The sequence below is a fragment of the Chenopodium album genome, chromosome 17, assembly GCF_948465745.1.
Source record: "Chenopodium album chromosome 17, dcCheAlbu1.1, whole genome shotgun sequence".
Taxonomy (NCBI): Eukaryota; Viridiplantae; Streptophyta; class Magnoliopsida; order Caryophyllales; family Amaranthaceae; genus Chenopodium; species Chenopodium album.
Window position 1 is genome coordinate 40839275 of NC_137850.1, and position 14526 is coordinate 40853800.

The 14526-nt window shown below is 32.5% G+C and overlaps 1 protein-coding gene and 1 long non-coding RNA gene across 2 annotated transcripts; one reads left to right on the top strand and one right to left on the bottom strand.

The window, feature by feature from the left end:
* The first annotated feature begins 3906 nt into the window (after nt 1–3906).
* LOC145588988 (MADS-box transcription factor 23-like) lies at nt 3907–7043 on the top strand. The gene is made up of 7 exons (XM_081645567.1): nt 3907–4403; nt 5778–5844; nt 5969–6133; nt 6354–6395; nt 6548–6589; nt 6661–6870; nt 6966–7043. Exons 1-7 carry the CDS (start codon nt 4216–4218, stop codon nt 7041–7043), a joined length of 792 nt encoding a protein of 263 aa, XP_081501693.1. The 5' UTR covers nt 3907–4215.
* A 2908-nt stretch (nt 7044–9951) lies between these two features.
* On the bottom strand, nt 9952–11943 carry LOC145587976 (uncharacterized). The gene is made up of 4 exons (XR_014101507.1): nt 11759–11943; nt 11614–11669; nt 10274–10315; nt 9952–10190 (listed from the first exon to the last, which is right to left on the bottom strand). It is a non-coding gene; the product is annotated as an uncharacterized LOC145587976 (long non-coding RNA).
* Between the last annotated feature and the right edge of the window lie 2583 nt (nt 11944–14526).

Genomic DNA, 14526 nt, shown 5'->3' on the forward strand with positions numbered 1-14526 from the left:
ATGACAAACTTCAAGACAAACTAATATGGAGGTTGGTAGCATACTAGCATGTCACAACCCGATGATACGGGGACTGACCCCTAGCAACTTATTGACGGCATGACTAAGTAAAAATTAAGTTTGTATTCGATCTGGTTATAAATGTCACTAAATATCATTGGTACACTCAAGTTACAGAGGCTACTTCTACTATGACTGTTGGAACAACTGTATTGGATATAGTTTATCGACATTTTAGTTAAAATAATTGAGAATTTTAAAAGAACTTTATGATAAAATAATGGTTTATGTAGCCGACCCCGGCCTATCACAGAGAGATTTAGGTTTCTTTGTCTTATTGTTGTTGCTACTCGGATTTAATAATTAACCATAGTATTATCCCATGGAAATTTGAAAAGAAGATTAGGAATAGGTGCATGTGAAAAAACTGTTTTGGAGGGACAAAAGAGATAAACAAACATACTACAAATAGAATGCAAATTATGTTGAAGTATGTATGCCAGCTTCCTCTAGTTGGAAGGACCACCCTTTATTTTTGTAATTACTAAATTTAGAAAGTCCCATGTTTTTACCACTTTATTCTCCACTAACTCTTCTGAATTTTCCAATCATTTTTTACCATTCATGTTACTATTATGTTACCACTAGCTTTTCATGTTTATGATATTGACTTATGTTTCACCTAATTTTCCACCCTCTCAAGATATAGTAATACTCCGCAATGTCTTTTGTGTGTTTTGATTAATTTTTGTTTTTAAAGAATATAAAAATGAAACATATACTCATAGCGTATAATTAATTAGGCAGTGATTTGCTAATATGGTGTTGAAAAACAAAGAATTAATAGAATAGTGTTCACCTAAAAATAATTCTCAATTTAGTGTCCATTTAGGTTCGGAAATTACGAACCTAGGTTATGGTTAAAAAATTATTGAAGAGAACTTTTTTTCTAATAAAATCCTTATTAATATGTATACCATCAAATTCTTTATTATTTTATTATTTTATTTTTGACACAAAGAGAGTTCCTTTTATTAATTACTTAAACCTTAATCAAGGAAAACATATTAGAGATTACAGTAGGTGGGATTTCTTTAAGCTAAACTTTCATTTATATATGCATAAGATATATCTAAATTTATCAAGTCAAACATCAAATTTTTTATCTTAAATAATGCTTACAATATCTTAATTTTTTTTTAACATTGAGCCTCATCAATTCATCATTAATGCTTTTGTATTTTATTAATAGTAAAAATGGATATAAGCACTATGGATTATGAATATGATGTAGTAATACAAATGTTTAAAAATTTTCTAGCATTTTTTTACAGTAAGTAACCAAGAATATTATTAAGCTAAGCTAGAAAAATCTAGCAAAATAGCATAGCTAGTAACCAATAATTTTATTAAGCTAAGCTAGAAATATCTAACAAAATAGCAGAGCTAATACAAGAAGGATATATACTCTTCCACCCAAACTCTCAAATCCTCATAATTTCTACTATTTTGAGCACGTTTGTGGGCAGTCACGTTCCCACATTTGCTGACTTGCGAGTTGCGAGTAATCAATAAAGGAGCACAAAGAAGCTAGCTTAAGGATGTCCCTAACAATGATACGACCAAAGCTAGACATTTCCTCCTTCCCCTGCTTCAAATAAGTGAATAGATTGTTGCAGTGTGTTTCTAGCATATTTGTAATGGATATAAGTTGTCAAAAAAAATATGTAACATAAAACATCAATGTTTGGAACAATGGTGAATTACAACCCTTAGAGAATAGTTTTGAGACTCCAATGATTTTTTTTAGTTAGACTTTAAATACGAAGCGTTAAAAATTAGGTTTAGAGTTTTCCAATCCTAATTGAACACTACTTTGAGAAATATTTTAAAGTGAACACTATTTTAGTAATTTCTTTATTTTTTAACACCAATTTAGCAAAAATTGATCAAATAAAATTGATTGACTCTAAATTAAGACCTAAACTATATAAAGGATCAAGTGGATTAGAATGTAATTAGTAAGTGAAGAGGCTTGGATGATATTTGTTTTGTGGAAGACGATAAGCAAATCCCCACCACAATTACATGTTATTGTCTCGTGCTTGGAATTTGGAGATAAAAATAAGAAAGGTGTAAACTGATATCCTTCGTCGATCAACTAAAAAAAAGTGTATTATCAACCAAAACTATCAATTACTCCCTCCGTTTTTAAATACCGGCTTCACATTCCATTTATGGCCGTTTTTAAATACTTGCTTTATTTCCTTATTTGGAAAGTTTTTACAATATTTAATTAATTTCTCTCACCAAGTGGACCCACCATTAATCATATTTTATTAATTTCATATTCTCTCTCCTCCAATTCTTTCCACTACTTTTACTTTTTACAATTTTTTATTCTTCCACCGACCCTACTACCTCCATATTTTATTACTTTCTCCAATTTCTCCTAAAACTCCGCACATGGAGAAATGGAGCAAGGTATTTAAAAACAGAGGGAGTATAATTCATGGTACAAATCTTTACAAAAAAAAAACATTAATGTACAAACTTTTAATAAGTTTTTATTGTGATATTTTGGTTTTAGTTCTCTATAACATGCATGTTAATATGTTATATATTTCTATATGCTAATTATTGCTACCTAAAATTACTTAGCTTGTAACTAGCTATGTAGCTATGAGTTAATTGATTGTACTCTTTAACCTCGTTCATCTCATTGCACTACTACAAAAATGGCCAAAAGAAACAGTAAAAAGGGGTTTCTCATGTTAAGCAAACAAACCCCCTAAAAAAGGTGATTTCTCTAAGAGATCTCTAGCTTAATACCCGCTCTAAAGTGGTTTCTTAGGCCAATTTTAGGAGGTTTATTTCCATGTTTTTGTAGTGTTGCATTATTGTTCAATAAAAAGTCATTCTAATCAATAATCATTGTCTTTGTATTTTGAACTCGATCACATTTTTATGGTACAAGACTATACGCAACAAGTATATAAATTTGAACCCAAAATTACAAGTTAATACACTGACTTGTTGCATAAATAGAAATAGTGTAATTAGTATGACTTGTTGCGTTACAGGTCATAACACACTAAGGTATAAGACTATTAGTTACGCGGAGCATAAAGTAAACCCAAAAATTACGCGTTTATTATAAAGAGGATAGTATATATGAACAATCTCATCTGATTATGATTCCACTTATAAGTCTTCATCACACAAATTAAACATAATTAGTCAGGGAAGAGTGGGTTGGTTGGATGTTGATTCTTAGTTTTCACATAATGTGAAAGCAAAACAAAGGTATAAATTTAACTTAGGTTTATTGAACTCAACCCTACTTTTTCCTAGAATAGAAAGACTATATTTCAGAAACTTAAAAGTTGGTTAACTTTAAATAGACAATATGAACTATATATAACACATACAATTATTGTTAAAAAAAAGCCTTTATTTTAATAAAAAAATAAATAAAAACAAACCCTTTTTCTTATTACATATAGTTATGATTTCTTGCTTGAGGAGTAGAAGTGAGTTTAAGAAGTAAGAAAGAGAAATCAAGAAATCCAAATTAGGGCCAATTTGTGTAAATTCAGGAAAGAAAAGAGTAAGCTTCTAAGACTTTTCTGCTACCTTCCTTGATCATCTCTTCAAATGGTGTTAAATGAAAGGGCTTTTTTTAATTATTGTTATGTTTATTTTTGCCTTTTTTTCCCCTAGAATTTGATCCCTTTCCCCTTTATATTCCTGTTTTTGATATCCTTCATCAATCACACCATTAGTACTAAGCTAGACCGCGGTCTAATTAACTACAAGACGCGGCCTAATTAGCTACTACACAATTTGTTTCTTTATATTTCCGATCATAATAGTATGGTATTAAATGTGGTGGTTTATGCTTGTAAATTTTTTTGGAGGATGATGGTTATTTTTGACAAATTTACTTAACATGGGCTTTGTCTTAAACCTTGTAATGTGTGGTTATTTTTGACATATTTACTCAGCATTTTATGTACTTAGCAACATTATTTCTTGTTCTTTATATCTTCAACAAATAAATTCTAAACGAAGCTAGCTAAGTTTATTTCTCGAATTGTTAACATTAACCTACATAATGATAACATACATTATTTCTGACTAGTGTTTGTTTTTTTTTTTTTTTTTTTTTTTTCGGTTTTGTTGGAGGAAGAAAATTGAGCAACACATACACACATGGGAAGGGGAAAGATAGAGATGAAGAGGATAGAGAACAGGACTAATAGGCAGGTGACCTACTCGAAGCGACGGCAAGGGCTAATGAAGAAGACCAAAGAACTTGCCATTCTTTGTGATGCTCAAATTGGTCTCATCATCTTTTCTGGAACTGGAAAACTTCATACTTTTCCTGAATCTTCCAACAGGTCAATGTCAATTATAAAAGTGGATTTTATAAAATTAATTAGATTTAGTGGAAATCAAAGCTTTTTTAACTGCAATTATTTTATGATAAAATTTGACATGATTTTCTTGTGCATCTGATTGTAAGTATATACGTAGTATGATTATATGTAGCTAGCTAGGGTTTTCCTCTCATTAATTAATTTTCTGATGTTTTTTCATGTGGTTTTGAAATGATTACTTTTACTCAGTTTTATTTTAATTTCACTGCAGATCTCTGGAGATCTTTGACCAATTTCCTGATATCTTTTTTTTTTTTAAAAAAAAAATTATATTATGTTATACTAATTAATCTAATTTTTTTGGTTTCAAAAATTAATCTAATTTTTCTTACCCTATTTTTTCTTCTAATATATATACTGTTTTGTTAATTTACTTAATTAAAGCATAACTTGGTTAATCCTTACTAAAATGATTATTCCATGTGATGTACCTAAATTATAATTCTATTAATTGGTAAATTTAGTTGCCTAGCATATGTAATCGTTTTGTATGTCTAATATCGCCCTTAATTTATTGGTAAATTATATTGAAAATGTTACATGCTTCTCCCTATCCTCAATTTCTAAAAATTAATTTTGAGGGGCGATAAGAAGATCATTACTCAACTAATCAATTAATACAATTATATAAATTCATTTTATTTGTTAATTTTGCTACGACCTTGATGTTATATAATTATGTAACAATGTAACATACACACATTCAATTAAATTGTTGAATAATAGCTCAACTTCCTCAATGCTTTCTTGACCTCTATGTGCTTATATTATCGGCTCTTAGTTACTCGATTCGTAGACCCTTCAACGAGTTTCTAGAAACAACAGCTTTTGTATACACCCGGTTTTCAGTAATTTACTGTACATCGGGTACACTTTTGTCAAATTTAGTGTCACTTTTGTCAAATTTATCAATGAAGCAGAAATAACACTTATGTATGCCAGAGTAACTTTTGTGCGTTTTAGTGTAACTTTTGCGCATTTTATTGTCACTTTATAACGGATGTTCAGTAATTTACTGAACATCCGTTTTATTAAAAAGTTTAGTCATTTTGTAAGGATTACAAAGAGGTAAATATAATCCCTCTACTATACAAGAGGAATTTTGTTGTGTTTTTACAAAATTTAGTCAGCTGCTTTTATTTGATAGCAAAATGCATGTATACTAATTTAAAATTAAAAAAAAAAAAAACATTTATTGTTTATTAAATATTTATTAATCAGTTGTGTATAACTTGATATTGACTACATGGCCTTAGTGTCACGGTCCGAGTGTTTTTTGTAAGAACTAGAGTGATCGAGCTTATAAAGGTGTTATGTATGTGTGCATGACAGCAGTCTAGAGCAAACCATACAGAGGTATATGAATATTCAAGGCATTCAGCTTCCAGTACAGGATAATCGGGTAATTATTAATTACAAACACGATGATTAATTAATCCCTTGTTTTTAATCCAAATTGATCATGATTAGCATGAATTATAATAAGTCTAATATAAAGAAAAAATGTTGGATTATACCTTGTCCAGGCAGAACTATTTTCCGAGCTGCAAGCGTTAAGGGAAGCCATTCACAACGCCGAGCAAAGGATAAGGAACTACTTGGGTGAGGATTTGGGTCCTCTACCCCTTGAGGACTTGCATAAACATGAACAAAAGCTTGAGTCCTCCTTGAATGTTGTTCGAGTACGAAAGGTGATTAATCTGTCTTTTTTTATTTTCCTGACTTAATTTGTTTTTTTGGATGAACCTCAAGAAAATTCACTGCTGTTTAATACTCCGTATTTTTTTTCATGTACTGGAAGAAATGGACTATAAGTTTTGAGATTTTATTTAGAATTTTGTTTAGTAAAAAAATGTTTTTATAATCATGTCAAAAAATTTCTGAAATAATGTTTAATTTCTGGTCTTCCAGAACCAGCTCATGCAACAGCAAATGGAAAATCTTCGCAGAAAGGTTAATCAAATTAATAAATGATTATGTTTGTACTAAATTCTAAATCCATTTCTTCTAGGCCAGGACTAATTCTCTTAACCATAAATTCTTAAAACTAATTACATAATTTTATTATTATTATTCATATTGGGTTATAATTGACTGTACTGCAGGAACAATTGTTGCAGACTGACAATGGAAACATGTATCATTGGGTAAGCAAGTCACAATAAAACTTACACTAGACCGCGTTTATCTTAATATAGAAATTAATTCGATATCATAGTTGATGGGAGGTGGGCAACTTCAAGAGCAGCAGCAGCAGCAACAACTAATGGGCCAGATGCCGTTTATCTATGGAGAAGACCAGCCAAGTAGCAGTACCGTACTTCAGCTTGGTACTTCATCTTCATCGCCTCATCAGTATTATCCCTACCGCCTTCAACCCACTCATCCTAACCTTCAAGACTATGGTAGATCTTTGACATTCATAATCGTTATTCATTATTCATACATTCTTCAATAGATTCAACAATTTAAGATATACATTATACAGTATATATTCTCATTGTTTGTCCTGTTATTTTGCAGAGTGAGTTGTTTCCAAAGCAAGGCTATGCGCATGGGTGTATCAGTTCATGCAGAATGAAGATGGATAGTGTGGCTTAACAGTTTTAGAGTTAAATACGTTTTATAAATGCTTGCTACTACATAAATCTTGTTACATAGTTTACAAATTAAACCTGTTTTTAGTCTCAGGAAATTATCTCTGATGTATGATTTTCTGATTGTTGTGTACTCGTGTTTTAACTTTTATCATTTGATTTATGCAGAGTGTATGCAATTTCTCACATGATATACTCGCTCCCTCTTTCATCTGACCTTTATCGTAAATAATTCATCATATTATGTAAAGAGATCGATGAGATTAGATGATAACAGTGCGAAACAGAACCTGAAAATAAGTGTAAGCAAGCCCTGTTGGCTTGATCTTGCAGATAACAAAGACCAAGAGAACGGTATTCAGATAACTTGCAGAGACGCAAAAGTAACAAAAGTTACAAAACTAAAACAGGAAACTATGGGAGCAAAGGAGACGATTTTTGGAGGCAAAATATGCCTATGAAGCTATTACTTCTACTTATTTGTTCAGTTATGTTTGCTTTTACATAGTAAAAAAAGTAAATTCATCTCCACTATTACACCGTGTACCTGTCCAAAATTAATAGTCACATATAAAGATGGCAATAGAGTCTTTTTAAATAAAAATAAAACGATGGGAGAAAGGAGACATAAGTAACCCTTTGAAAAAGATAAAGATATAAAATTATGTCACGTCTTTGAAAATGAAAATTTGGCGCAATTTGAAGACTAATTTATACCAAGTATCTTTTTAATTTCCATCGTTATAGTTATAAATGACTTCTAATTAGTAATTTATTTAGGCTTGCTAACCTTTGTGGCAAATCAGTCAAGTTAATTGTTTTTAATAGCAAAATGTGACAGGAATAGCTCATGGATTGACCATGTCGAATGTTACTTAGAAGACTGATGATATAACCTTAATTAGAAATTAGAATGTATAAACAAATTACCAACTACCAAGTCTCCCTCATATTTTGGTTTTAATTCTCTAACTTGCATGTTTTTCTTTGTGCTAATTATAGTTACCTAGAATTTACTTGTAATTAGCTAAGAAGCTATGGAGTATGATTTTATAAGAGCATAATACTGTTCTGTATATACAAAATCATACTTCATATTATACTTGTGAATTAAGATTTATCATACTCTCTAATCTCATTTTTATTTATTCCAAGGACTATATTATTCCCAAAGTACCAAAACTATTAGCTACAAGTAGATAATTTTGAACCCGAACTACACGTACTGTACAAGGTACCCAGGTTCTTTTAACCGTAACTTGTTTGTAGCATAAACAGAAGTAGTGTAATTAACCGCGACTTGTTTGGTATGTCGCATTGCAACTTAGGTCATACTGTACTAAGGTATAATACTACCTCCGTTACATATTATGTGCAACATTTTCCAAAAAGGGATGTTACACATTATCTACAACAAACAAAAACTTTCCTTTTTTAGTAAATTTTTTTGTTTGAAATTACCAACCTACCCTTACTTAACTTTGATAAACACATCAAATCATATTATTAACTAATTAACTAAAATTAATTAATCACTTATTAAACTTCTTTTTCTCACTCTCTCCTTACTCCACATCCACCTCCACCACCACCACTACCACCGTACCACCATTTCTCTCTCCTCCCTCTCAACCACCACCACTTTTCTCTCTCTTTTTCTTTTCAATTTCCTTTTACAACCACCGCACCACCATCACCATCACCATCCAGATCAGTCGCCGCCCCTCATCGTCCGAGTCGTCGACACTTTCTCCTCCCCCTCATTACTGCCGCCGTCGCTACTCTTCATCTGTTACAGCTGTCACCATTAATTGAAGCCCTAGAAAATCGAATTTGAGATTTAGCTTGAAAACTCGGATCCAAAATAAAAACGGTGGAAGGTAAGACGATTCCGGAGGAAAGGAACGGTGATGTTACGGGATGGGTGTGGGTTTCGGATCTTGGTGGTGGTGGTGGTGGTGGTGATAGGGTTGTTATGGCAAGTTTTGGGTAGATAAGAGGTGGGTTTTTGAATCTTGGTGGTAGTGGGTGGGTTGGTATGGTGATTTCGGTGGTTGGTATGGTGATTTCAGTGGTTGGTATGGTGGTTTCGGTGGTTGATGTGGTGATTTGGTGGGTCAATATGTTTGTTTCCCTGGTTGGTCTGTGATTTCGGTGTTTTTGTTGGTCGGTATGGTGATTTCGGGGGTCGTTATGGTGGTTTCGGTGGTCGGTATGGTGATTTCGGTGGTTTAGTGGTTGGTATGGTGGTTTTAGTGGTGGTTGTTGTGGGTGTTGTACATAGGTGCTGGTGGTGGTGGTGGTGGTACAGTGGGTGTTAGTGATGATGGGGGTGGAGCTTCTTAATTACTTAATTATTCCATAATCACATGTTCATGCTCTTGCTAATTAGCCTTTTCATTTTTTTTCTTGGGAAGTGTGCAACCTCCTTTGTTGCACTTAACATGTAACAGAGGTAGTACAAAAAATCAATTGATTATGTATTTGTTAAATTCAATTTCTTTTGTGAATGATGTATGACTGTTTATTAATGAATTGAATTTACTTTTGAAAAAGATAGTTATTACGGCATCAATAGTTTTGGAGTTCTCAGACCTCTCACACAATCATAGCCTCATCATCAGTTGAAATTAAATCGGCCAAAAAAGCATAAATATCAGGTTAGAATTGCTAATTCTAATCTTCCGAGGCTATGGACAAAAGTAGACATGTGCACCGACTTATATTTACCAATACTGATCTACGTAGTATAAAAAATGAACCTAGGCAAGACCAAGCATATCTTAAGCACAAAGTATGAACATATCTCAGTTACCGAGCGAAGAACAATAAAACAGATGATCATCAGGGGCAAGAAAGGTATAAAAAGAGAAATAGGCTGTGAATAAAAATGCAGACCAAGATAATGTATTCGCCTTCAAATTATTAGTTTTATATAAGAAAAACCATTAGCAACTTCAGGAGTTGGACTAGCATTATAACATCAACCATTAAATTACGATAGTTATCACAATAACAATATCACACCATATAATTGCAAGGTTCATTGAATATTGTTTCAGGAACATCCTCACTTCTTTCCACTCTTCTTCAGTCCTGAGCCTCCGAACTGTCCCTTCTGAGATGCCTTTGCTCTAAGTTCTTTAAGAGCCTGCTCAAGACAAAGAAATCAAATCATATAACTGTCTTTCCCACAAGCCACAACACCTAGGAAAAAAAATCCAAAGTACTCACCTTCTCCTCTTCCTTCTTCCTTTGAAGAGCGGCCTTGTCATCCTACATCACAAACAAATGAAGTCATAAAAGTATTTCAACAAAAACTGATCTAGATACATAATACTGACAAAGTCCTATTCATATCACACATACCAAAAAATAACAAATACAACCTGTCCCCAACAGAAGAAAACATTTTATAAACAGCTAGAAGAAGATACGATTATACTTGAGATACCATGGAAAACCAAATACATGGCATACATCCAACATGGAGATAAATTAGCACATTTTAAAAAACACTACTAGGAGATCCTTGGCATAGGAGGGAAATAACAAGAGCCTAATACTTGGTAACGAGAATAAGAAAAATTAATTGTTGCAGTTTGGAGTAGGAGAACAGCTCATAGTAATGTTTCCCAAAGTAGCCACATAGACATATGGAACAATTGATGCCTCACAAAAAATAAATATTAGGAAAAATTATCTAGTAGAGGGCCAATGAAGGAAATGATTGATCAAATCAAGGAAATACAGACGTAGACTACTATGACTCCCTACCCTCATACCCTGCGTTAGACGTGGACCTCGTAATACTCGACTATGTGTCCTGGGATAGCATAGTTTAAACATAGTGCTAAAACAAAGCCACTACACTTTGTTAAGTGTAAGACTAACAATTTGGAGCAAAGATCATGGTAGCAGAACACATGGAATACTCCAGTACACCACTTACAATAAACAGTATTCATCAGGTATGAAACCCAACCTATATCTTCACAGACAACGAAATGATCAATCATGACTCACCTCAATTTTTGAGGCAAAAGACAAACAACCGAGCTCTCACCCCGCCTTAGGTTTCTCGGTAATCATCATGGATCAATCAGGACCACTAAAGTTACTAATTCATATACAAACTTAACTAAAAGATTTACTACATCCAGGGAAAACAGATGCAGTCTAGAAGTAATACCTCGATCAACGAAGGATTGATGAACAGATTCTTGAGCCAATCTATACCATACTATCAAATCTCCGAAATAACTAAATAAGTATTAGCTCGATTATTAAGTTATAAAGGGATCAATTTCTGGACCTCCAATGTAAAAAAGTTCCACAAGTGACATAAATAAATAAATAAGGCACAAATTACTGATTTAAAAGAAAAAGACTGGCAAAATAACTAAATTAACATTCAAAGTAATCTAAAAAAAAATCAAACAACTTTTCATTCGACAGTCACCAAAAAAAACAAATCAAAGCATAATCAATACAGATCAAAGCCTAATTTCCGATCCAAATCACAAACAAATCAATACTAAACAAAAAAAATAAAGATACGTAAAATTAAATACCTCATCCAACTCAGTCTTATCCTTCTTAGGTTGCTTCAAGGGCTTCAACTTTCCACCTGCAAAAAATTAGGGCAAAAATTGTCAGTTTCAAAGCAAAATTCGACGATCGATTCAAGTAAATTGTCGAAAAAGATGAGAGAGGAACCTTGCTTAGACATGATTGGGCGTTGTCTAGGGTTAGGGTTTGGTCTGGTTTTTGAGTTTGAGAATAATTGGGAATTTTTTCCAGAAAAGATAAACCCAGTAACCTCCCCTTTTCGAATTTATTTTCAACACAAAAAGTTAAAAAGTAGAGACACCACGATATATAATAGCCGGACGTACCACCCACTTGACCCAAATGGAACATTGTGGCCTTGTGGCCGTTGTGGGCATTTTTTTTTATCTTCACAATGGTTCTTTTTTAGCGTTGGCTAGACAATTTTCTTGATTACCGAATTTTATCAATTAAAACTTAAAAGGGTTTTTTTTTTTTTTTTTGAAAAAAAACAATCAAAAGATACTTGTATGCATCCATGCCTTACTATTTTTGCACGGATGTATTATGTGCTACCTTTATTTTTTTTAGTTGATATATTTTGACTTTAGTATTATTCACATACTTTCCTTTAACCGTGTTTTGTGATCTATACGTAATGAAAATATAGTCATGTGAGGTTTTATACTTTTATTAGATTCGTCATGATATGTATTTTCAAAATATCAACTTTTTAGAATTTTTGTTTTTCAATAATTAAAGATATTAACGGTTGAATATGTGCATTGACAAACGTGACTAAAGAAACGTTTAAACTAAAAAGAAACGAAGGAAATATAATTTATTTTTATTGAAATCTTCTAAAAATATTTTATAGGTTGATTGAAGATAATTTTTCCTTTTTTCTTGCTTAATTGCTAAAGTTATCAAAAGTGTAATTAATTTGGTCGCCTATTACTCCGTATTTGATATGATATGACAAATTGACAAGTGAGGTGACACTCTAACAGCGGAGTATTTAGGGGTTTGCTCTTCTCTCATTAGCCTCCACTTTTAATTAATGATATATAGATATAGATTTGAAGTATACAATGCATTATAATTTTATACCCTAAACATTCGAGTTAACACAATAAATGGGCCCTCAATTGTTGATTTTTCATCGTTTGGTACTCAATTTTTTTTTTCACCGTTTGTGTACTCTTACCCTATTTTCGGCCATAAAAATTAATTCACTCAAAAAAATTGAGTACCTTGGGTTAACTTTTGGGATCCACCAAAAAAAGCATTTCTTTCTTCTTCTTCCTTCCCTATTCATATTCTTTTCATTTTCTGGAAAATTGTCACGAGGTTTGGTGAGGAAAAGGGCTTGGATTGTAGCCAAATTTGGGGAAAAAAAGGAAGAATCTCAGCCATTTTTTGAGGTATGTATGATTCTTCAGTATTCTACTTGTTTTTTACTTCTTTATTTCGATTATTTAGGGTGTTTGAATAGTGTAGTTTTGCAAGTTAGGGTTTATAGTTTATGGGTTGAGAACGACAGTGCAATGGTGATTTGCTGTTGTTTTCCGATTAATTTGTGCTTATGATGTACTATATTGCTGCTATGTGTGATTGATTTTGTTGAATTGTGGGTAATTGTTGTAGAAATTGCGCTAGGGTTTGATCATAAATGTTTTTGTGCGTCGCAAATCAGAAAGTTTTGCTCGATAATTTTATGGGCGAATGTTGCAAATTTGGTTGTTTTTGTTGTCAATTTGAAGTTGCTAACTTTAGATTATGGTCATTTTGATTTGTTTAGGCAAAATGTTTTGAGGGAGGTTCTTGAACACAGAAGGGAGAAGGATATCTGTTCTTGAGAAAGTTGGACTGATTTTCTGGATTTTTTGTTCTGAATTTTTTTTTGTTTGGGGAAATCTTGCTTTGAATTTTGCATTACTGATATGGTTTTTTTTTTGGGGTGAAGAAGGTTATTTTTATGGCTTTTTTTGGCTACTGTAAACTTAAATTAATAGCCAGGTAGGATTGGGTGGTGTGATGAGGGACTTTGAAGGAGAAGTTGTGGTAGCAACGTGTATGGTGGTGAAGGGTGTAGCTGAGGTTGACGTAGTTGAAGCAATGGCGTTGCGGTATGCCCTTATCATTGCTCTTGATTCGGGTTTCCATAACGTGTGTCTGGAAACGGATTGCTCCACGGTTTGCCCAACTGTTTTCGGCTCGATTGTTTGCTACATATTGCATCTTTCCAGCAAGTGTTCTTATTGTTCTTTTTCTTTTGTGAAGAGGGAGGGTAATTATGTGGCTCATAGCCTTGCTAGATTGAGTCCAATGTATGATGGCCTGATGGGTTTACAGTGTGGTTAGAGGAATTTCCTCATGGTCTTGTTGAGTATGTAATGGCAAATTTATGCCCACCTGCTAATTAATAAATGTCGAGCTTCCCGTAAAAAAAAAACTCAAATTAATAGCCACTAATGACTAGTTTTATTTTGGAAATCAGATTATTTTTATTTTTGCATTTGATTTTTATTAAATTTAATTAGTATTTAATTACATATAGTTAAGGGTGAGTTAAAGGTAAGTTAGTTGGCCGGAAAATGAATTTGAGTACCCAAAGAGTGAAAAAAATAAATTGAGTACCCAAAGAGTGAAAAAAGTGAGAATTGAGGGCTTGATTGTGATGTTAACTCTAAACATTCAACTTGAATCCTTTACCATCCCCCCTCATATTATTTCTCTCCAATTTCTTCTTATTTGGACACTCTCATTATCAAAAACAATTATTTCCCCTCTTCTTAAGACGATTGGTCTTAAATAAGCATCTCCATAAATCCGTAATTGTAGACTTCAAAAAAAAAATGTACTTACCCAATTTGAGAGCAACCTTTTTTAAAAGAAAAGTAGAATGTCATTCATTAATCAATGGACAATATGTA

Coding starts and splice junctions, on each gene's coding strand:
- LOC145588988 (XM_081645567.1), top strand. CDS start 4,216: ATGGGAAGGGGAAAGATAGAGATGAAGAGGATAGAGAACAGGACTAAT. Junction 5,845..5,968: donor TTCCAGTACAGGATAATCGG/GTAATTATTAAT, acceptor TACCTTGTCCAG/GCAGAACTATTTTCCGAGCT. Junction 6,871..6,965: donor GATCTTTGACATTCATAATC/GTTATTCATTAT, acceptor GTTATTTTGCAG/AGTGAGTTGTTTCCAAAGCA.